This window comes from Typha latifolia, chromosome 1, assembly GCF_019914945.1.
Source record: "Typha latifolia isolate L0001 chromosome 1, TyphaL0001v2, whole genome shotgun sequence".
Lineage (NCBI taxonomy): Eukaryota > Viridiplantae > Streptophyta > Magnoliopsida > Poales > Typhaceae > Typha > Typha latifolia.
In genome coordinates this window covers 642,056-656,451 of record NC_133086.1, presented here as the reverse complement: position 1 = coordinate 656,451, position 14,396 = coordinate 642,056, and the positions used below count along the sequence as shown (strand labels likewise).

The window sequence follows — 14,396 nt, the reverse complement described above, 5'->3', positions numbered from 1 at the left end:
AAAATATAAATATTATTTATCAAAATTATATCTTATACTACACACTAACTCATTTACTAATTTACCCTTAATATCTATCTCATCATCATACTTTATATTACATCAAAGAGTATTTATTATAATTTCATCAAAAGTAAAACACTTCTTTTTTTTGGATTTTTTTTTCACTTTGTATCGTATCAAAAATAATTATTATAATTTTATTTTAGAATATAAATAAATATAAGTATAATTATTTCTTAAATAAAAAAAATTTATTTTAAAAATAATAATAAATTTTATTCCTGAAATAAACGAGATCTTAGTAACATATATACTTTTATATATATAGTTATTCATGTATCAATCTACGGACAGTGAAAATTCGGGCCGTTGGTGACGCAAGAGTGCCCGGACGGCGGCACCGGCGACTTGGGAAGAGAACTCAGGAGTTCAACCACATCTTGAGTCCACAGACTTTCCTTCAATGGCCTCGAGGCTTCAAGAACTTGAAAGGTTGAGATCACCAGGATGAGTAGAATGACGAGTTTTGTGCAGCTACTGATGTCGTTCAGAACACTCGCCATTTTTAATAATTGATCGAGTGTAGAAGGAGATGGATCGAATGGAGGTGTGGTTGTGGATTTTGATGAGGTTATATAAGGGAAGAACTAAATGTCGATCTATGATCTCTTGATTGAGCTGGAGTAGTGATCGAGCTTGAAAATTATAATACGAGCTAGGTAGGTGTGATGAGAAACGAGACGAAGGAGGGAGGATATATATAGATAGAAGTACGTAGGTAGTCTCAGTTTCAGTTCTGCATGGTTTGGTCTAAAGGTTTGAATTCAAGACCTGGTCATAGTTTTTGTTAACTCGACTACGTAGCAAACGCGCCCAAAAGACCGAGCCCAACTCAATATTTCCCAGGTATCACGGACATTGTTCACATCCACTGCTTTGAACATTATTTATATATATATATATATATATATTCCTCAACTTTTTTATTTTGAACTCTCTTCAATTATTAAAAATACGTCATCTCATAAGATTAAATAACTAAAGTAATGATACAAGATATAAGGATGAGTATGTTATATAGCTATTCACGATAACTTATGATTGAGAAAGATAATGAGAAATTAATGAAATGGTGTATGAGACAATTACAATTGAATATTAATAGTGCATCTAATAGTTTTGATCGAACATACTCTTATGGTCACATCAAAGGAAGACTGAGCTTAATGGATTGAGTTTAATTATCTTATTTGGTTATTTGGTTTAGTTAGAGCTTTAATAGATTGAGATTTTATTTAATAAGCTAAATTTAATTTTGCGCAATTTTAGAAAAATATTCGTAGTATATTCTACGGACATTAGAATAATATCAAACAAATTATATAAGATCGCCAACCTCGAGATCTACAAAGTATTCACGACTTCTCGACATTCGGAATCTATCTGCAGGGTTAATTTGTGAAGATAAGAAAAACTGGTTTAGTTGATTTGTTAGAATTTTAACTTAGTTGTTTGGGTTCCTAGGGTGAGCCCCTATAAATATGTGAATGAAACCGTAATTGAAATTTAATCTGATAATTGAAAACTTTGTGCTTTTATCTCCTTTAGCAATCGGTGCCTTCTCCCATCTCCTTCCTTCCACCGTTTTAGTCAGCTTCTTCTAACTCATAATTTTTCTTTTCTACAACAACTTCTCCCCATTCACACCAAGGAATTAACCTAGCACATATCTAGCCATTGAAGGGCTATCGAGCTAGGGTTTATCTGACCTTCGACCACTATTTGGTCGATATCTCAAGATCTAACCATCCATCTCAAGATCTAACTATTCAAACCATGCGATTTTAGATTCATTGGAAAGCTATTTTCAAGGGCGACAACATATTTAAATTTCAGGAAGATCCAAGGGCTAGATCATCCGCAACTTTCTTCGAAGGTCACGTCCCAAATCTAGTCTAGAACTTTTCAAATCGGATCCGGATCAAATCGGTTCATAACAGTCGATTATCATTTTATGGTAAGATTTTCTTTACGAGATATTGAAAAGGCAAGGATCAAATTAAAAATAAGAAAAAAAAACTAAAGCTGGTGTGTAAACTAAAATAAAGGCGTAATGGAGCGTATGAAATGAAAATATCCCTTCTTAAATATCCATATTCGGATAAATAATGAATGAACAGTAATGCTGCAAAACTTAGTGCCTCTATACATTTGATGTCCTTGAAAGAATACAACAAACAGGGAAGAACGAATATATGAATCAAATATCCTTATTTTATTGATTTCCTTGAAAGGATAACAAAGAATGGTTACAATTAATCGCTGTATACAATTGCCAGTACATTATCGAAAATTAGTAACATAATATTATTCCCAACGTCCCTAGAAACTCATCCCTGACACGACATGCATACTAATTAAGTATACAGTCTTATATATATAATTCATACATGCATCAATCTACCGGCAGTTAAAGTTCGGACTATGGGTGACACACGAGTGCCCGGACGGCGGCACCGGCGACTTGGGAAGAGAACTCAGGAGTTCAACCACATCTCGAGCCCACCAGCTTTCCTTCAATGGCCTTGAGGCTTCAAGAACTTGCAAGGTTGAGACCACCAGGATGAGTAGTATGACAAGTTTTGTACAGCTACTCTTCTTGTTCAGAATACCCAGCATCTTAATTACTTCTCGGAAGTGATCGAGTGCGTCAACTGGTGTGGATTTTGATGAAGGGGATGAATGACAACGAAGGGAGTTATAGTTATATAGGGGAAGGGAGACTTTTATTTCATTACATGGTTTGATTTCTTAAAGTTTGAAGTCAAAAATGATGAAATCTTATGAACGGAATACTTGGTCTCGTTTTACTACAACGAGAACCGTGTTGAGTAACGTTTGGTCGGTAAACAAGAAATACTCTTTTGGGAATTAAGACCATCAAATGAAAGTACGTACCTAGCTTGACTTCATAAATATATTAGTTTGAAATGAACTAAATAATAAGAATTCTAGCAGCTCTATACATTAATGTTCTTAGTCAAGTCAAGTATCCGTTTCTTTTTGGAAGAAAATAGAGGCCGGTCAAAGTAATACCTGTTTACATTTAGCTTTCTTGTGGTAATTCTCTCTAGAAAGAATTACGGCGGGTATCCGGTTTGGGTTGATGTTAACTTTTAATTCATGTATTTAATCTTTCTCTAGTTTATACTAAGTTGCAATTATTTTAGTCAGTTGTTAACAAGGATATAAAAACACTTAATTATACTACGTAAAAATATAATTTGATTTGAGAATGTCAGAAGTAATATGGTTGCAATTTAATGGTAGACCACGGAGAGTTAAAATGTTTAAATTTAAACAACAAAAGTGGATTAGTAAACTACAATTAGCCCAACAAGTTTAAACGCAAATTTTAAGTTGTAAAGACAACAAGATAGATAAGCTTTTATATATCTGATATTTGTTTAAATAGATATGTACAAGTTGAGATATTATTCTAAGTTCATAATAAAAAGATTTAATTCTCGAACATTAAGAAATTTGCATATAACACCATATTTTTTAATAAAATTATAATTTACGCCTTATATTTTTACTATTTACAAATCGAGCTATATAATTTAGTGAATATGTGCAGAAACTAAATTTCTGAGTTAAGTTAATAATATTAGAAAATTATAAAATATCCTCAACCAAGTTATACTAAGAGTATTTTAATTATTTTAGAAATAAAATGACTAAACTACGAAATATTCTCATGGTGTTACGCTAATTATAATTTACTAAATCATATGACTCAATTTGCAATAAATCACAATACATTATAAAGTATGCATTATATACAAAAATTTTTATTAAATAATTTTAAAAGTGAAGGTATGTTTGATTGGCATCATTTGGGTCGTGATAAATATCTGCGTATCGTTTACATATTATGCAGTTTAGAATTTGGGATAGGAAAAAAAAATACAAACAATATAATCAATCAATTTCCTTTATTGATTTCCTTGAAATTAAGACTAGTACAAATAAAGTTTACAAAATACCAATATACAATTGCCTGTGTATCAAAAGTACTTAGTATTTATATATATATATATATATATATAGTCTTCATGTATCAATCTACCGGCAGTTAAAGTTCGGACTATTGGTGACACACGGGTGCCCGGACGGCGGCACCGGCGACTTGGGAAGAGAACTCAGGAGTTCAACCACATCTTGAGCCCACAAACTTTCCTTCAATGGCCTTGAGGCTTCAAGAACTTGAAAGGTTGAGATCACCAGGATGAGTAGAATGGCAAGTTTTGTGCAGCTACTGATCTTGTTCAGAACACTCGCCATTTTTAATCTATCAATTCTAGCTCGCAAGTGATCGAGTGTAGAAGGAGATGGATCGAATGGAGGTGGTTGTGGATTTTGATGAAGTTATATATAAGGGAAGAACTAAATCTCGATCTATGATCTCTTGATTGAGCTGGAGCAGTGATCGAGCTTGTAAATTATTATACGAGCTAGGTAGATGTGATGAGAAACGAGAGAAAGGAAGGAGGAGATATATATAGATAGGAGTACGTAGAGAGTCTCAGTTTCATTTTTTGCATGGTTTGGTCTAAAAGTTTGAATTCAAGACCTGGTCGTAGTTTTTGTTACTCGACTACGTAGCAAACGCGCCCATAAGACCGAGCCCAACTTCAATACTTCCCAGGTATCACGGACATAAATCAAATCCACTGTTTTGAATATTATTTAGTGATAATTACACTTGGATACATTTAATTTTTTTTCTTTTACTTTTGACACGTAGAATTATTAAAAATATCTCATCCACTAATGATACAGAGGGAAAAACTAATAAGATCAAAATGCCAATGATAAGATAAGATTAATTTTAACCTAAAATTTATCTCTCTTCTTCACTTTAAAATATAAGTATAAATATATCATATGGAATCACGTGATTTGTACATGGCAATCTATGAATGAATGAAAAAATTACTAAGAAATTAGCAGAAAATATATTTACGATAATGATGATATAGTTTAGAGGTATTTGAGTCAAAATTTTTTTTACTATCAAAGTATATTTCAAGTAATTTATTTAAAAAATATATTATAATATTCTATGTTTCTTTAGTAGCTATATAAGATTAGATTTAGATAGAAGTATTTTGGGGGCAAGAAAAAAAAATACAAAGTAACGTGGTGGAGTTTTTGATGATGATAAAAGGGAGGGTATTTCTCATAAAATGCCCTTAAATTTAAACGAATTTTGAGGCATTGAAATATTGATTGGGTTACTCAGCGAATTATATCACGGTCAAGTAATATAAGAAATAATTATTTCAAAGTAAACTGAGATTATTCTTTAGAAAGAAGTTCATATAAGAACTCTTTTCATCTCTAGTTCTACAACAAACAGTGAAAATTATAGAAAAAAAGATAATATCAATCGTTATTGATTTCCTTGAAAGAATACAAAGAATGCTTCTACACAGTTGCCTATAACTATAATTGGCTGCCATATATACACTTCGTAATCTTAAATCTTGTAATCCATGCATCAGATCAATCTACCGACAGTGATTGCTGGGACTGTGAGTGGTGCACGACGAGCTGGACGGCGGCACCGGCGAGTTGGAAAGAGAGCTCAGGAGTTCAACCACATCTTGAGCCCACCAACTTTCCTTCAATGGCCTTGAGGCTTCGAGAAGTTGGAAGCTTGAGATCACCAGGACGAGTAGTATGACAAGTTTTGTGCAGCTACTGATCTTGTTCAGAACACTCGCCATCTTTGAATTACAATTAATTCTCGGATGTGATGGAGTGTAGAAGGAGATGGAGGTGGTTTGTGGATTTTGATGAAGGGGATGACTGGCAATGGAGGAGGAGTTACATTATATATATATATATATATAAGGGAAGGAAGAAGAGAATTTTACACTGCATGCATGGTTTGATTTTCTTGTTAAAGTTTGAAGTCAAAGTGATGGACTTTTATGCATGCATGGTATATACTTGGTCTCGTCTAACTACCACTGGAACCGTGTTGAGTAATTCTTTGGTAAAACAAGAGAAAATAGTAACGGTTAAGGAACGTATAAAACGAGAATATAGACCGTGAAATGATCTGACTTTGCTCATCTCGTGTTGGGAAAAAGGGGGAAAAAAAAGAAACCTTAATTGCTTGACTTGATAATATATTAGTTTGAAATGGGTTACACCGTACGAATTTTAGCAGCTCTATTGTTTCTTAGTCAAGATGTAGAAGTCAAAGCAAAACTTTTCCTAGTTTTCTTGGCTTCCAAGTACGCAGACTGTATCTTCTTCTTGTGGTTGGGTTTAATTATAATTTTTTTTAATGTATTTTTAATTTCAACACTTAATTCCTCTTATACAAATAAAAAAATATAGTTTGATTTGAAAATAGAAAAAAAAATTGGTCTATTTAATAACTTATTTATTATTACAACTTGGTCTAGAATTATTTAGTGGGATTATAACGTCATATAATGATGATGATGGGCCAAAAGAAAGAGGATGTCGGGCCGGCCCACCTACGGCCCAATATCCCGTCCTATCTCTCTCCCCATATAATGTCCAAAAATTGTCACGTTTAGTTAGTTTTATGATAATAATAATGCTTATAGATTAAGAAAATTAATTAATTAAATTTTTTTAAAGAAAATTATAAATTAAATAACGACAAAATATTAAAAACAAAGCGAGTAGTCTCTTTAAGTTTCAAATTTCAATGCAGAGGCAGACAAATTATCATTATTTTCATGGGAAAAGGAGACCCAAATTACTTTTTTTAATCTGGGATTCCAACTCTTCCTCACTTTCGCACGAATTGGGTGAAGGAAGATGATACCCATCCGTTATTATAAAGAATTATAATATATATATATATATATATCGTCGCTTAATTAATAGAAAGAGGAAATTGGAGGACAAATTGAAATTTCCAAACCGCCCAACAGGCACGTGACTTTCGGGCTGTCCGAAAGGGAGACAAAACTACAAAGAGAAGTGCATCCCATCACCACCTAGGTAAGATTACCTCCAATTCTAACTTAGCGTATCAACGTCTCTCTCCCCCCTAGTCCTTGGTCCTGTGCGTGTGCCCAAAAAAGGAGCAGAGACAAAGAAGAGAGAAGCATCGACTCTCTAAAACCCCAAACCCCCCTCTCAAATCCTCTCTCTCTCCGCTTACTAAAACTCGTAGAGAGAGAGAGAGAGAGAGAGAGAGAGAGAGAGGATGCAGCAGCACATCATGCAGATGAATCAGAGCATAATGGGGGGCTATGCAGCTCCTACCACTGTCACCACTGATCTCATTCAGCAGGTGCTTTTCTTTCCCCCCCTCCTTTTTTTTTTCTTCCTAGGTTTGTTTAGATATTTCTTCAAGTCCTTTCTGTCATTGATATGTCTGGTGATTTGCAGCCAAGAGGAAACAAAAAGTAAATGAGAAGTATATGACAGATGAATGGGAGGGGAAAAGACTGATCTTGATTAGATTTTTTTTTTATGCATGTTGATGTTTTTTTTTTTTTTTAATTGGGCTCTTTCTCTTGGGGTAAATAGGGTACAAATGCTTAAAGAGTACTCTCTGTTGTTTTTCTTCTTTTTTCTTTCTCTTTGATTCTCCAGCTGTATTTTGATGACTGTAAAGTTGTTTTTATTTTGGGTGTCTTTGTACTCTTTATGTGATGTTTCCTGGGCTTTAATGTCATGTTGACGTGCTTCCATGACTGCTTTGATGGGGCACTTGAACTGTGCATTTCTAATTTTCAAGTTTTTGATCTGAAGATTTGTGTTTTTGTTACTGGGTTTGTTGGTTTTCTTAAACTAATTAATCTCCTTTTCTATCTTAGGTTCCCTATGTAACTTTGTCTCTGTGAACTTATATGCCCTTCTATTCTGGAACGACTTATGTGCTTGAAAAGTAAAAGGGAAGAAGAGTGTTAAACTAGAGAGCTTATCTGAACTGTCTTTAGTTTTTTACCCCCATTTTTTTTTATTTGATGTGGTGTATGAAATTTCATTTACATTCCAGATCCCTTTTTTTGATGTGTTGTTATGGTTCGAGTTCTATATAGGAACGAATGACTTACATCAATTATCAAAGAAATACCTTTTTTGTATTCATATGCAAAAGTTAACCTTTTTTTTATCTCTCTGTCTATTAATCTAGTCTTACATTGGTTACTGTTACCTATTTATGGATATCTTTTAGGTTCAAATTCGAAATGCACTGCCTAACTGTTACTGTACAAATGAAACCCTTTCTAACCTTTTATTTGTCAATTGTCATTGCTAATTTGTTGAAGTTCTGAGCAGTGTTTGTCATCAATGCTAGTCATCCTTTATCTTCACAGCTAACAAATTGCTCCTTTCTGGTTTTTCCCCTATTTCAGGAAGACTTAATATTGACAATTGCTCTATCACTTCTTTTTGTCTTTCCTCAGTGATTTGCTAGATGTGCATCTTATTGTCAACTATGAAGCTTACTTATTCCTGTTAAATTTAAACCCCTTGGAATTTAAACTTCAATAATATTGTGATTTTGTTTATATGCTATCTTGAGTTGGACTATGTCCATATGCTCCCCCTTTTACTTCTGATGTAATGATACATCTTGCTTCTGTTTCATATGTTTCAGTATTTGGATGAGAACAAGCAATTGATTCTGGCCATTCTTGATAACCAGAATACTGGGAAAGTGGAGGAATGTGCTCGGTGAGTCTAATCTCCCACCTTTAGGATCCATCCTATGGCAAAATACAATTAGAAGGTTGAACTTACTTTATCTGCCGCTAAGGAAATTTAGAAGCTCCCTGCTGAAGTATATCCAAGATGATCTCATATAGCTGGTCTTGATCTCGTATATTTATGCTATAAGCTGCATATACTGTTCTCTGCTATTCTAATAGGGAATGACATATGGAGAAATCTAAGCTGATGATGTAAAGAATACGCAGACAAAGATTCCCCTGCATTTCTCTTGTTCCTTAATCATGATTCATTTCTACTCTCTGGTTTGTTGCTTCAGGAATCAAGCTAAGCTTCAACATAATCTCATGTACCTTGCTGCCATAGCAGATAGCCAACCTCCTCATGCATCCAACATGGTACAGGTATGATTCATTTAAAAACATGACCATGTATGGACTCTATTGATGTTAGTTATGTCAAATACATGAACCTAAGCTATCTTGATATATTGATTAACATATATTATCTTCTGCTAGGAATCTGAAGGGGGTTCAGGCTCATATAATAGTTAACTTTCTTGACAGACTGTAGTGTTTTGGCTTCAAAAATTTGCTCATGCCAGAACCAACTTAATGAATGTTGTCATGATATGATCTCACCTCTGTCATTCTTTCCTTCCTCCGGCAGTACCCTTCAAACATTGCCATGCAGTCAGGCCCTAGGTACATGCAGCCCCCCCAACAGGCTCAACTGATGACCCCACAGTCAATGATGGCTGCTCGATCGTCGATGCTATATGCTCAATCATCCCTGTCGCCTATGCAGCAACAAGCATTGGCACATAGCCAGCTTGGAATGAGCTCAGGTGTAACCAGTGGATTTAATGCACTCCATGGTGAGCCAAGCATGGGAGGCAATAACATGCTGAATACTGGAGTCTTTCCTGTCTTTGGCCGCAGTGGTGGAGCTGGAAAGCAAGATTCTGGAACTCCATCTTCTGGTGATGTGCGGGGTGCCAATGCTGGAGGTCAAAGTGGGGAGATGTCTGAGCCTATGTATCTAAAAGGTTCTGAAGAGGAAGGAAGTTGAGTTTCTGGTGGTAACTAAGAGTTGACAAAGTTTAATCCAGTAGCCAGTAGGTACTTTCAGATTAAACTGTCTTCTTTCCTTGTTGTTTGGACATTGCAAATCTCATGGCTTAGCTCTCTGTTAAATGATCTGAGTAGTTGTGTAGTTAGTTCAATGCTAATGATGCCCTTCTCTATGTATCATTGTGGAATTTGCACTTAGCCAATGGCTTCTGTATATTTTGAATGAAGTTTCGGTGGCCATTGCTTTGTAAGCTAAAAGATCTGTTGGAACAACTGCTAAAATCTGAATCCATTTTCATATAGTAATTTTGTATCACAGTGAGGAAAAAAATACTGCTTTGAGGGCACGTACGAATTGCTTAGTTGAACAGAATAACTGATATATCATTTGGTTGTGGATGTTAATTTTTCTGAATGATCCATGAACTGCATGTACCCAACTTGTTCATGAAATAGTAACCATTTTACAGGACAATTCTTTGCTGATGCTTTGCAATTCTCATTTTTGTCATGAATTATTCTATTTTTTTTATTTTATAATTTACTGATTTGTGCTTTCATTTATTTTTGTCATGAACTGTGGCTGTTTTGGATACAATTTGTTGCAATTTATTTATTCTTTTTTCTTTGAGTTGGGCTCCTACTTAAACTATAATATAATTCTTTTCTAAAACAGTTTTTAATTTTTATGCTTATTTAATAGTTAAACTCCTGGTACCTTGGAACTGTAGAGGAAAATCATTGAAGCAAGTGATATTTCTTGCAACGAAAACAAAAATCTTAAACCATTAGTATATGCTAAGAATCAATTTTACAACTGCAGCAAGTACAGACAGTAGTTTTGATCCACAGTATATGATAACTTCAGCTACGACAGTAACATAATAGAGTATTGCTCCAGAGCACATCATGGAGAAAAAACTACTTAAAATGCACAAAGATAATAAGGTAACATGAAAGTATATAATTGTTTGGGTGAGTCCTACCTGAAAATATAAAACAGTAGCATAACAGAGTATTGCTCCAGCGCACATCATAAAGAAAAAAACTTCTTAAAATGCACAGAGATAATAAGGTAACATGAAAGTATATAATTGTTCGGGTGAGTCCTACCTGAAAGTATAAAACAGTAACATAACAGAGTATTGCTCAGGCGCATATCATAGAGAAAAAACTTCTTAAAATGCACAAAGATAATAAGGTAACATGAAAGTATATAATTGTTTGGGTGAGTCCTACCTGAAAGTATATAACAGTAACATAACAGAGTATTGCTCCAAAGCACATCATGGAGTAAAAACTACTTAGAATGTACAAATATAATAAGGTAACATGAAAGTATATAATTGTTTGGGTGAGTCCCACCTGGTCATATACAATAATCATGAAAAGATAATAAGGCATCTTTTTTAAAACACAAAGATGAATCACACCTATAATATATACAAATACCTTGGTGTATCTAACTGGGCATATACAAGAATCAGCATCAATTACAAAGTACACGAAGCCTTAAGACCTACCACCGAAAAGACTTTTCCTCCACCCCGGTGAGTCCTACCTGCATTGCAACCAGCAACGTTTGTATCACTCTGTACAATGCGTTGCATATAAAAATTATAGGTATGTGGATGTCTCTGTAGCATAAGTTTGGCAAATAGCATGAAGCTGTACAACCAGGAATTAGCATATGGGAATTTATAATCGAATAGTGCAGAGCATTGTGGTCTTAAAGTCTACGGGTTGCTGGAATGGTGGATTTGCAATAAGGAATCTCCATTTCTTCTTCTCAGGGTTGTATACTTGTATTTCCATTCTCCACCTCTTCTTATGACGCTTCCGCAGATCTGAGATATCTGGAGAGGGCTGTGCTGTTGTTAACACATACAGCTCACCATTCATAGCAGCAAAACCACAAGATTCACTGGCTGGAATCTTTCTCCGCAAACACGATTCTTTCAGCCATCTGTTTACAGCAAAATCATATCTGCAAAGCAGAACTGTCCATAAATATGACTTCCCAGAGAAATAGGCCTTTTAAAAATAATACATGTGGAAGAATTAGAGTTTGCATGCGATCAAAATACTAATATGTTACCATGTCGAATTAGAAAGGTTCATGCATTGAAATGTTTAAAATACAGGCTAAAGTTCAATAATGTGCAGTGCTTAAGAATCCAAAAGATTTCTAACTAGTGAAGGAGCTGGGATTTTGATGAGGAATACGCTCCAACTCTATTTCACAGTACATGCATCACTATCAGGTCCAAACGCCCAAGCACCAAAGACTTTGAACTTAATCAGAAGTAGAAGTTTTCTTATTCCAGAATGACAAACACTATACTAGGACAAAACCCCCATATCACAAGAAATTTAACTTAGTACAGGAAGCTCAGTAACATGGTACTATTTTCCACATAAACAATTTAAAAATCTTTTTGATGGTTCCTCCAGAACAAGCTTATTGCCTTTGGAATCCTGATCTTTATGCCGATAACCTTACCACATGAAGATAGATTGCATACTATTGGGATTAACTTCTAGTACGAGACTGAGAATAACATACCCCATAAAATAACTCCCAATAGGCCAAAAATGATATCAAAACTCTAATAAGGAATCAGTTCACTTGCTCTGGTACATATGGAGTGAAGTACACAAGAGGACTTTTGTTTAGGACTTCATCAGCCAACTCACCATAATTTCCAACATGTCCTGTAAACAAGTCAACTAAGCCTTGACAAACATCTGGAAAAAATTGCAGCATTTGTATAGCTTAAATAGGACCAAGAAGTTTCAAGAGTAAGGTATGTGTAGGTTCATAACAAAATGCATTCCTCTGTTCATGTCAATGGTGCCAAACAAAGTAGCCTCTAAATTGGGGGTATAATGCACAAGAGTGAAAAAGATTTTCAATAAAAACCTTGAGGTAACCCCAATTGTGGTGACATCAACTCACCTATCTAAACAAGAAAAAACAGGGGAAAAGGCATGTTGGCATGTCGCACATTTAGGATAGTGAATAAAACGGCCAAATTCAGACTAAAAGGTACCAGGGTAATATCATGCTTTCATATGGCCAATTCAGATTTTCTTTGCTGTTCCAACAATTGTAGCCAAAGATTCAAAAATATTCTTCTCCATGCATCAAGAACTATCTATGATCAACTACCAAATTTGGAATGATAAGCAAACAAAGAAGAATAAAAAAAATAGAGCACAGGGATAAACAGATCTATTCATCAACGATGAGATGAGTAGATGACTAGTGAAACATATCTTGTGCCTTTCAAAGAAATTGAACTCACACTAATACAGCGATTCGCATAATGTGTTCTTGGGATTGCAATTCCCTAGAAATTTAATTGTACAATGAACTCAATGTGCCATATACTCATAACATCATCCAGCTTAGATGCTATTTAATGAGAAAAACATAGAAGCAGAATACATAACACTACAATATCGTCACCAAATTTACCTAAAAATCTCATTGCGATCGAGCATGAACACACCCTTGGCCAACCCATCTTCTCCCTCAACCACACCCACAGCTCCAAGCTTCCTCCTCTCCCCTTCCTCCCACATATCTCCCACCTCCCTCCACTTCCCACTCCTCAACCCTAACACCACCGCGTCCCTACAGTACACATCCGCCGGCACAACCCCCGCCATCGCCCTATACTCCCCATACCCTCCCATCACCCAAAACTCCTCCTCCAATTCACCCTCCGCCACAAACCCTACGCACCCGGCCCGCTGCCTCGGCATCTTCTCCTCCATCCTCCACTCACCCGCCGCCATATCATACCACTCCACCGATACAATCCGACTTCCCTGCGACGGATACATCGGATGCCTCGATCCGCCGCCGGCCACGATTAGACTTGACGCGGAATCGACGGCGGCGGAGGCGAAGCTTCCGCGTGGGGTGGGCATGTCGGGGAGGCGGATCCAGGATGGGGGGTCTCCAGCGAGGTCGAGGCTGTGGACGGCGGCGGAGGAGACGGGATGGCCGAGGGGGTAGGAGTGGGCGTCGAAGAGGGAGCCGCCGAGGAGGTAAAGGTGGTGGCGGAGGGAGAGGGGGGAGAAGTTTGAGAGGTAGAAGAGGTGGGGGGAGCAGGGGAGAGGGGGGAGGGGAAGGAAGGAGAGAGAGGAGGGGTCGAAGAGGAAGGGGGAGGAGAGGGAGGGGTCGGAGGGGAAGAGGGCGAGGAGTTGGTGAGAAGGGAGGCGGAGGAGTCGTCGGAGGGGGAGGATGGTGGAGGGGTAGAGGAGGCGGCGCCATTCGCGGCAGGTGAAGCGGAGGCGGGATTGGATGGGGAGGGGCAGAGAGGCGAGGATGACGACGGAGATGTCGTTGGGGAGACCAGGGATTAGGGGTTCCGGGAGGGCGGCGGCGGCGGTGGAGGAGGAAGACGAAGCCATGGAGAGAGAGAGAGAGAGAGAGAGAGAGAGAGAGAGAGAGAGACGAAGGGGGAAAGGTCGGTTTGGCTCCGGAAGTGTTCTCGTGGCGAAGGTGGGAGGGATCGACTGAAATGGACAGAACGTGCAACACGGTTAGCAGCTCATGTAATTTTGAAG

At 36.7% G+C, this 14,396-nt stretch overlaps 2 protein-coding genes across 2 annotated transcripts; one reads left to right on the top strand and one right to left on the bottom strand.

Moving 5' to 3' along the window:
• Positions 1 to 7,061: 7,061 nt before the first annotated feature.
• Positions 7,062 to 10,073, top strand: LOC140780732 (GRF-interacting factor 1-like). Its single transcript, XM_073126460.1, has 4 exons — positions 7,062 to 7,354; positions 8,672 to 8,748; positions 9,062 to 9,146; positions 9,412 to 10,073. The coding sequence occupies exons 1-4, from the start codon at positions 7,268 to 7,270 to the stop codon at positions 9,811 to 9,813; spliced, it is 651 nt and encodes a 216-aa protein (XP_072982561.1). The 5' UTR covers positions 7,062 to 7,267; the 3' UTR covers positions 9,814 to 10,073.
• Positions 10,074 to 11,104: 1,031 nt separating this feature from the next.
• On the bottom strand, positions 11,105 to 14,348 carry LOC140802711 (F-box/kelch-repeat protein OR23). The gene is made up of 2 exons (XM_073158267.1): positions 13,297 to 14,348; positions 11,105 to 11,802 (listed from the first exon to the last, which is right to left on the bottom strand). Exons 1-2 carry the CDS (start codon positions 14,238 to 14,240, stop codon positions 11,514 to 11,516), a joined length of 1,233 nt encoding a protein of 410 aa, XP_073014368.1. The 5' UTR covers positions 14,241 to 14,348; the 3' UTR covers positions 11,105 to 11,513.
• Between the last annotated feature and the right edge of the window lie 48 nt (positions 14,349 to 14,396).

What these genes read in the sequence shown, in the direction of transcription:
- LOC140780732 (XM_073126460.1), top strand. Translation starts at nt 7,268, where the DNA reads ATGCAGCAGCACATCATGCAGATGAATCAGAGCATAATGGGGGGCTAT. An exon ending in CCACTGATCTCATTCAGCAG is followed by an intron (nt 7,355 to 8,671) that starts GTGCTTTTCTTT and finishes CATATGTTTCAG; the next exon opens with TATTTGGATGAGAACAAGCA. An exon ending in AAAGTGGAGGAATGTGCTCG is followed by an intron (nt 8,749 to 9,061) that starts GTGAGTCTAATC and finishes TTGTTGCTTCAG; the next exon opens with GAATCAAGCTAAGCTTCAAC.
- LOC140802711 (XM_073158267.1), bottom strand. Translation starts at nt 14,240, where the DNA reads ATGGCTTCGTCTTCCTCCTCCACCGCCGCCGCCGCCCTCCCGGAACCC. An exon ending in GATCGCAATGAGATTTTTAG is followed by an intron (nt 11,803 to 13,296) that starts GTAAATTTGGTG and finishes TCTGCTTTGCAG; the next exon opens with ATATGATTTTGCTGTAAACA.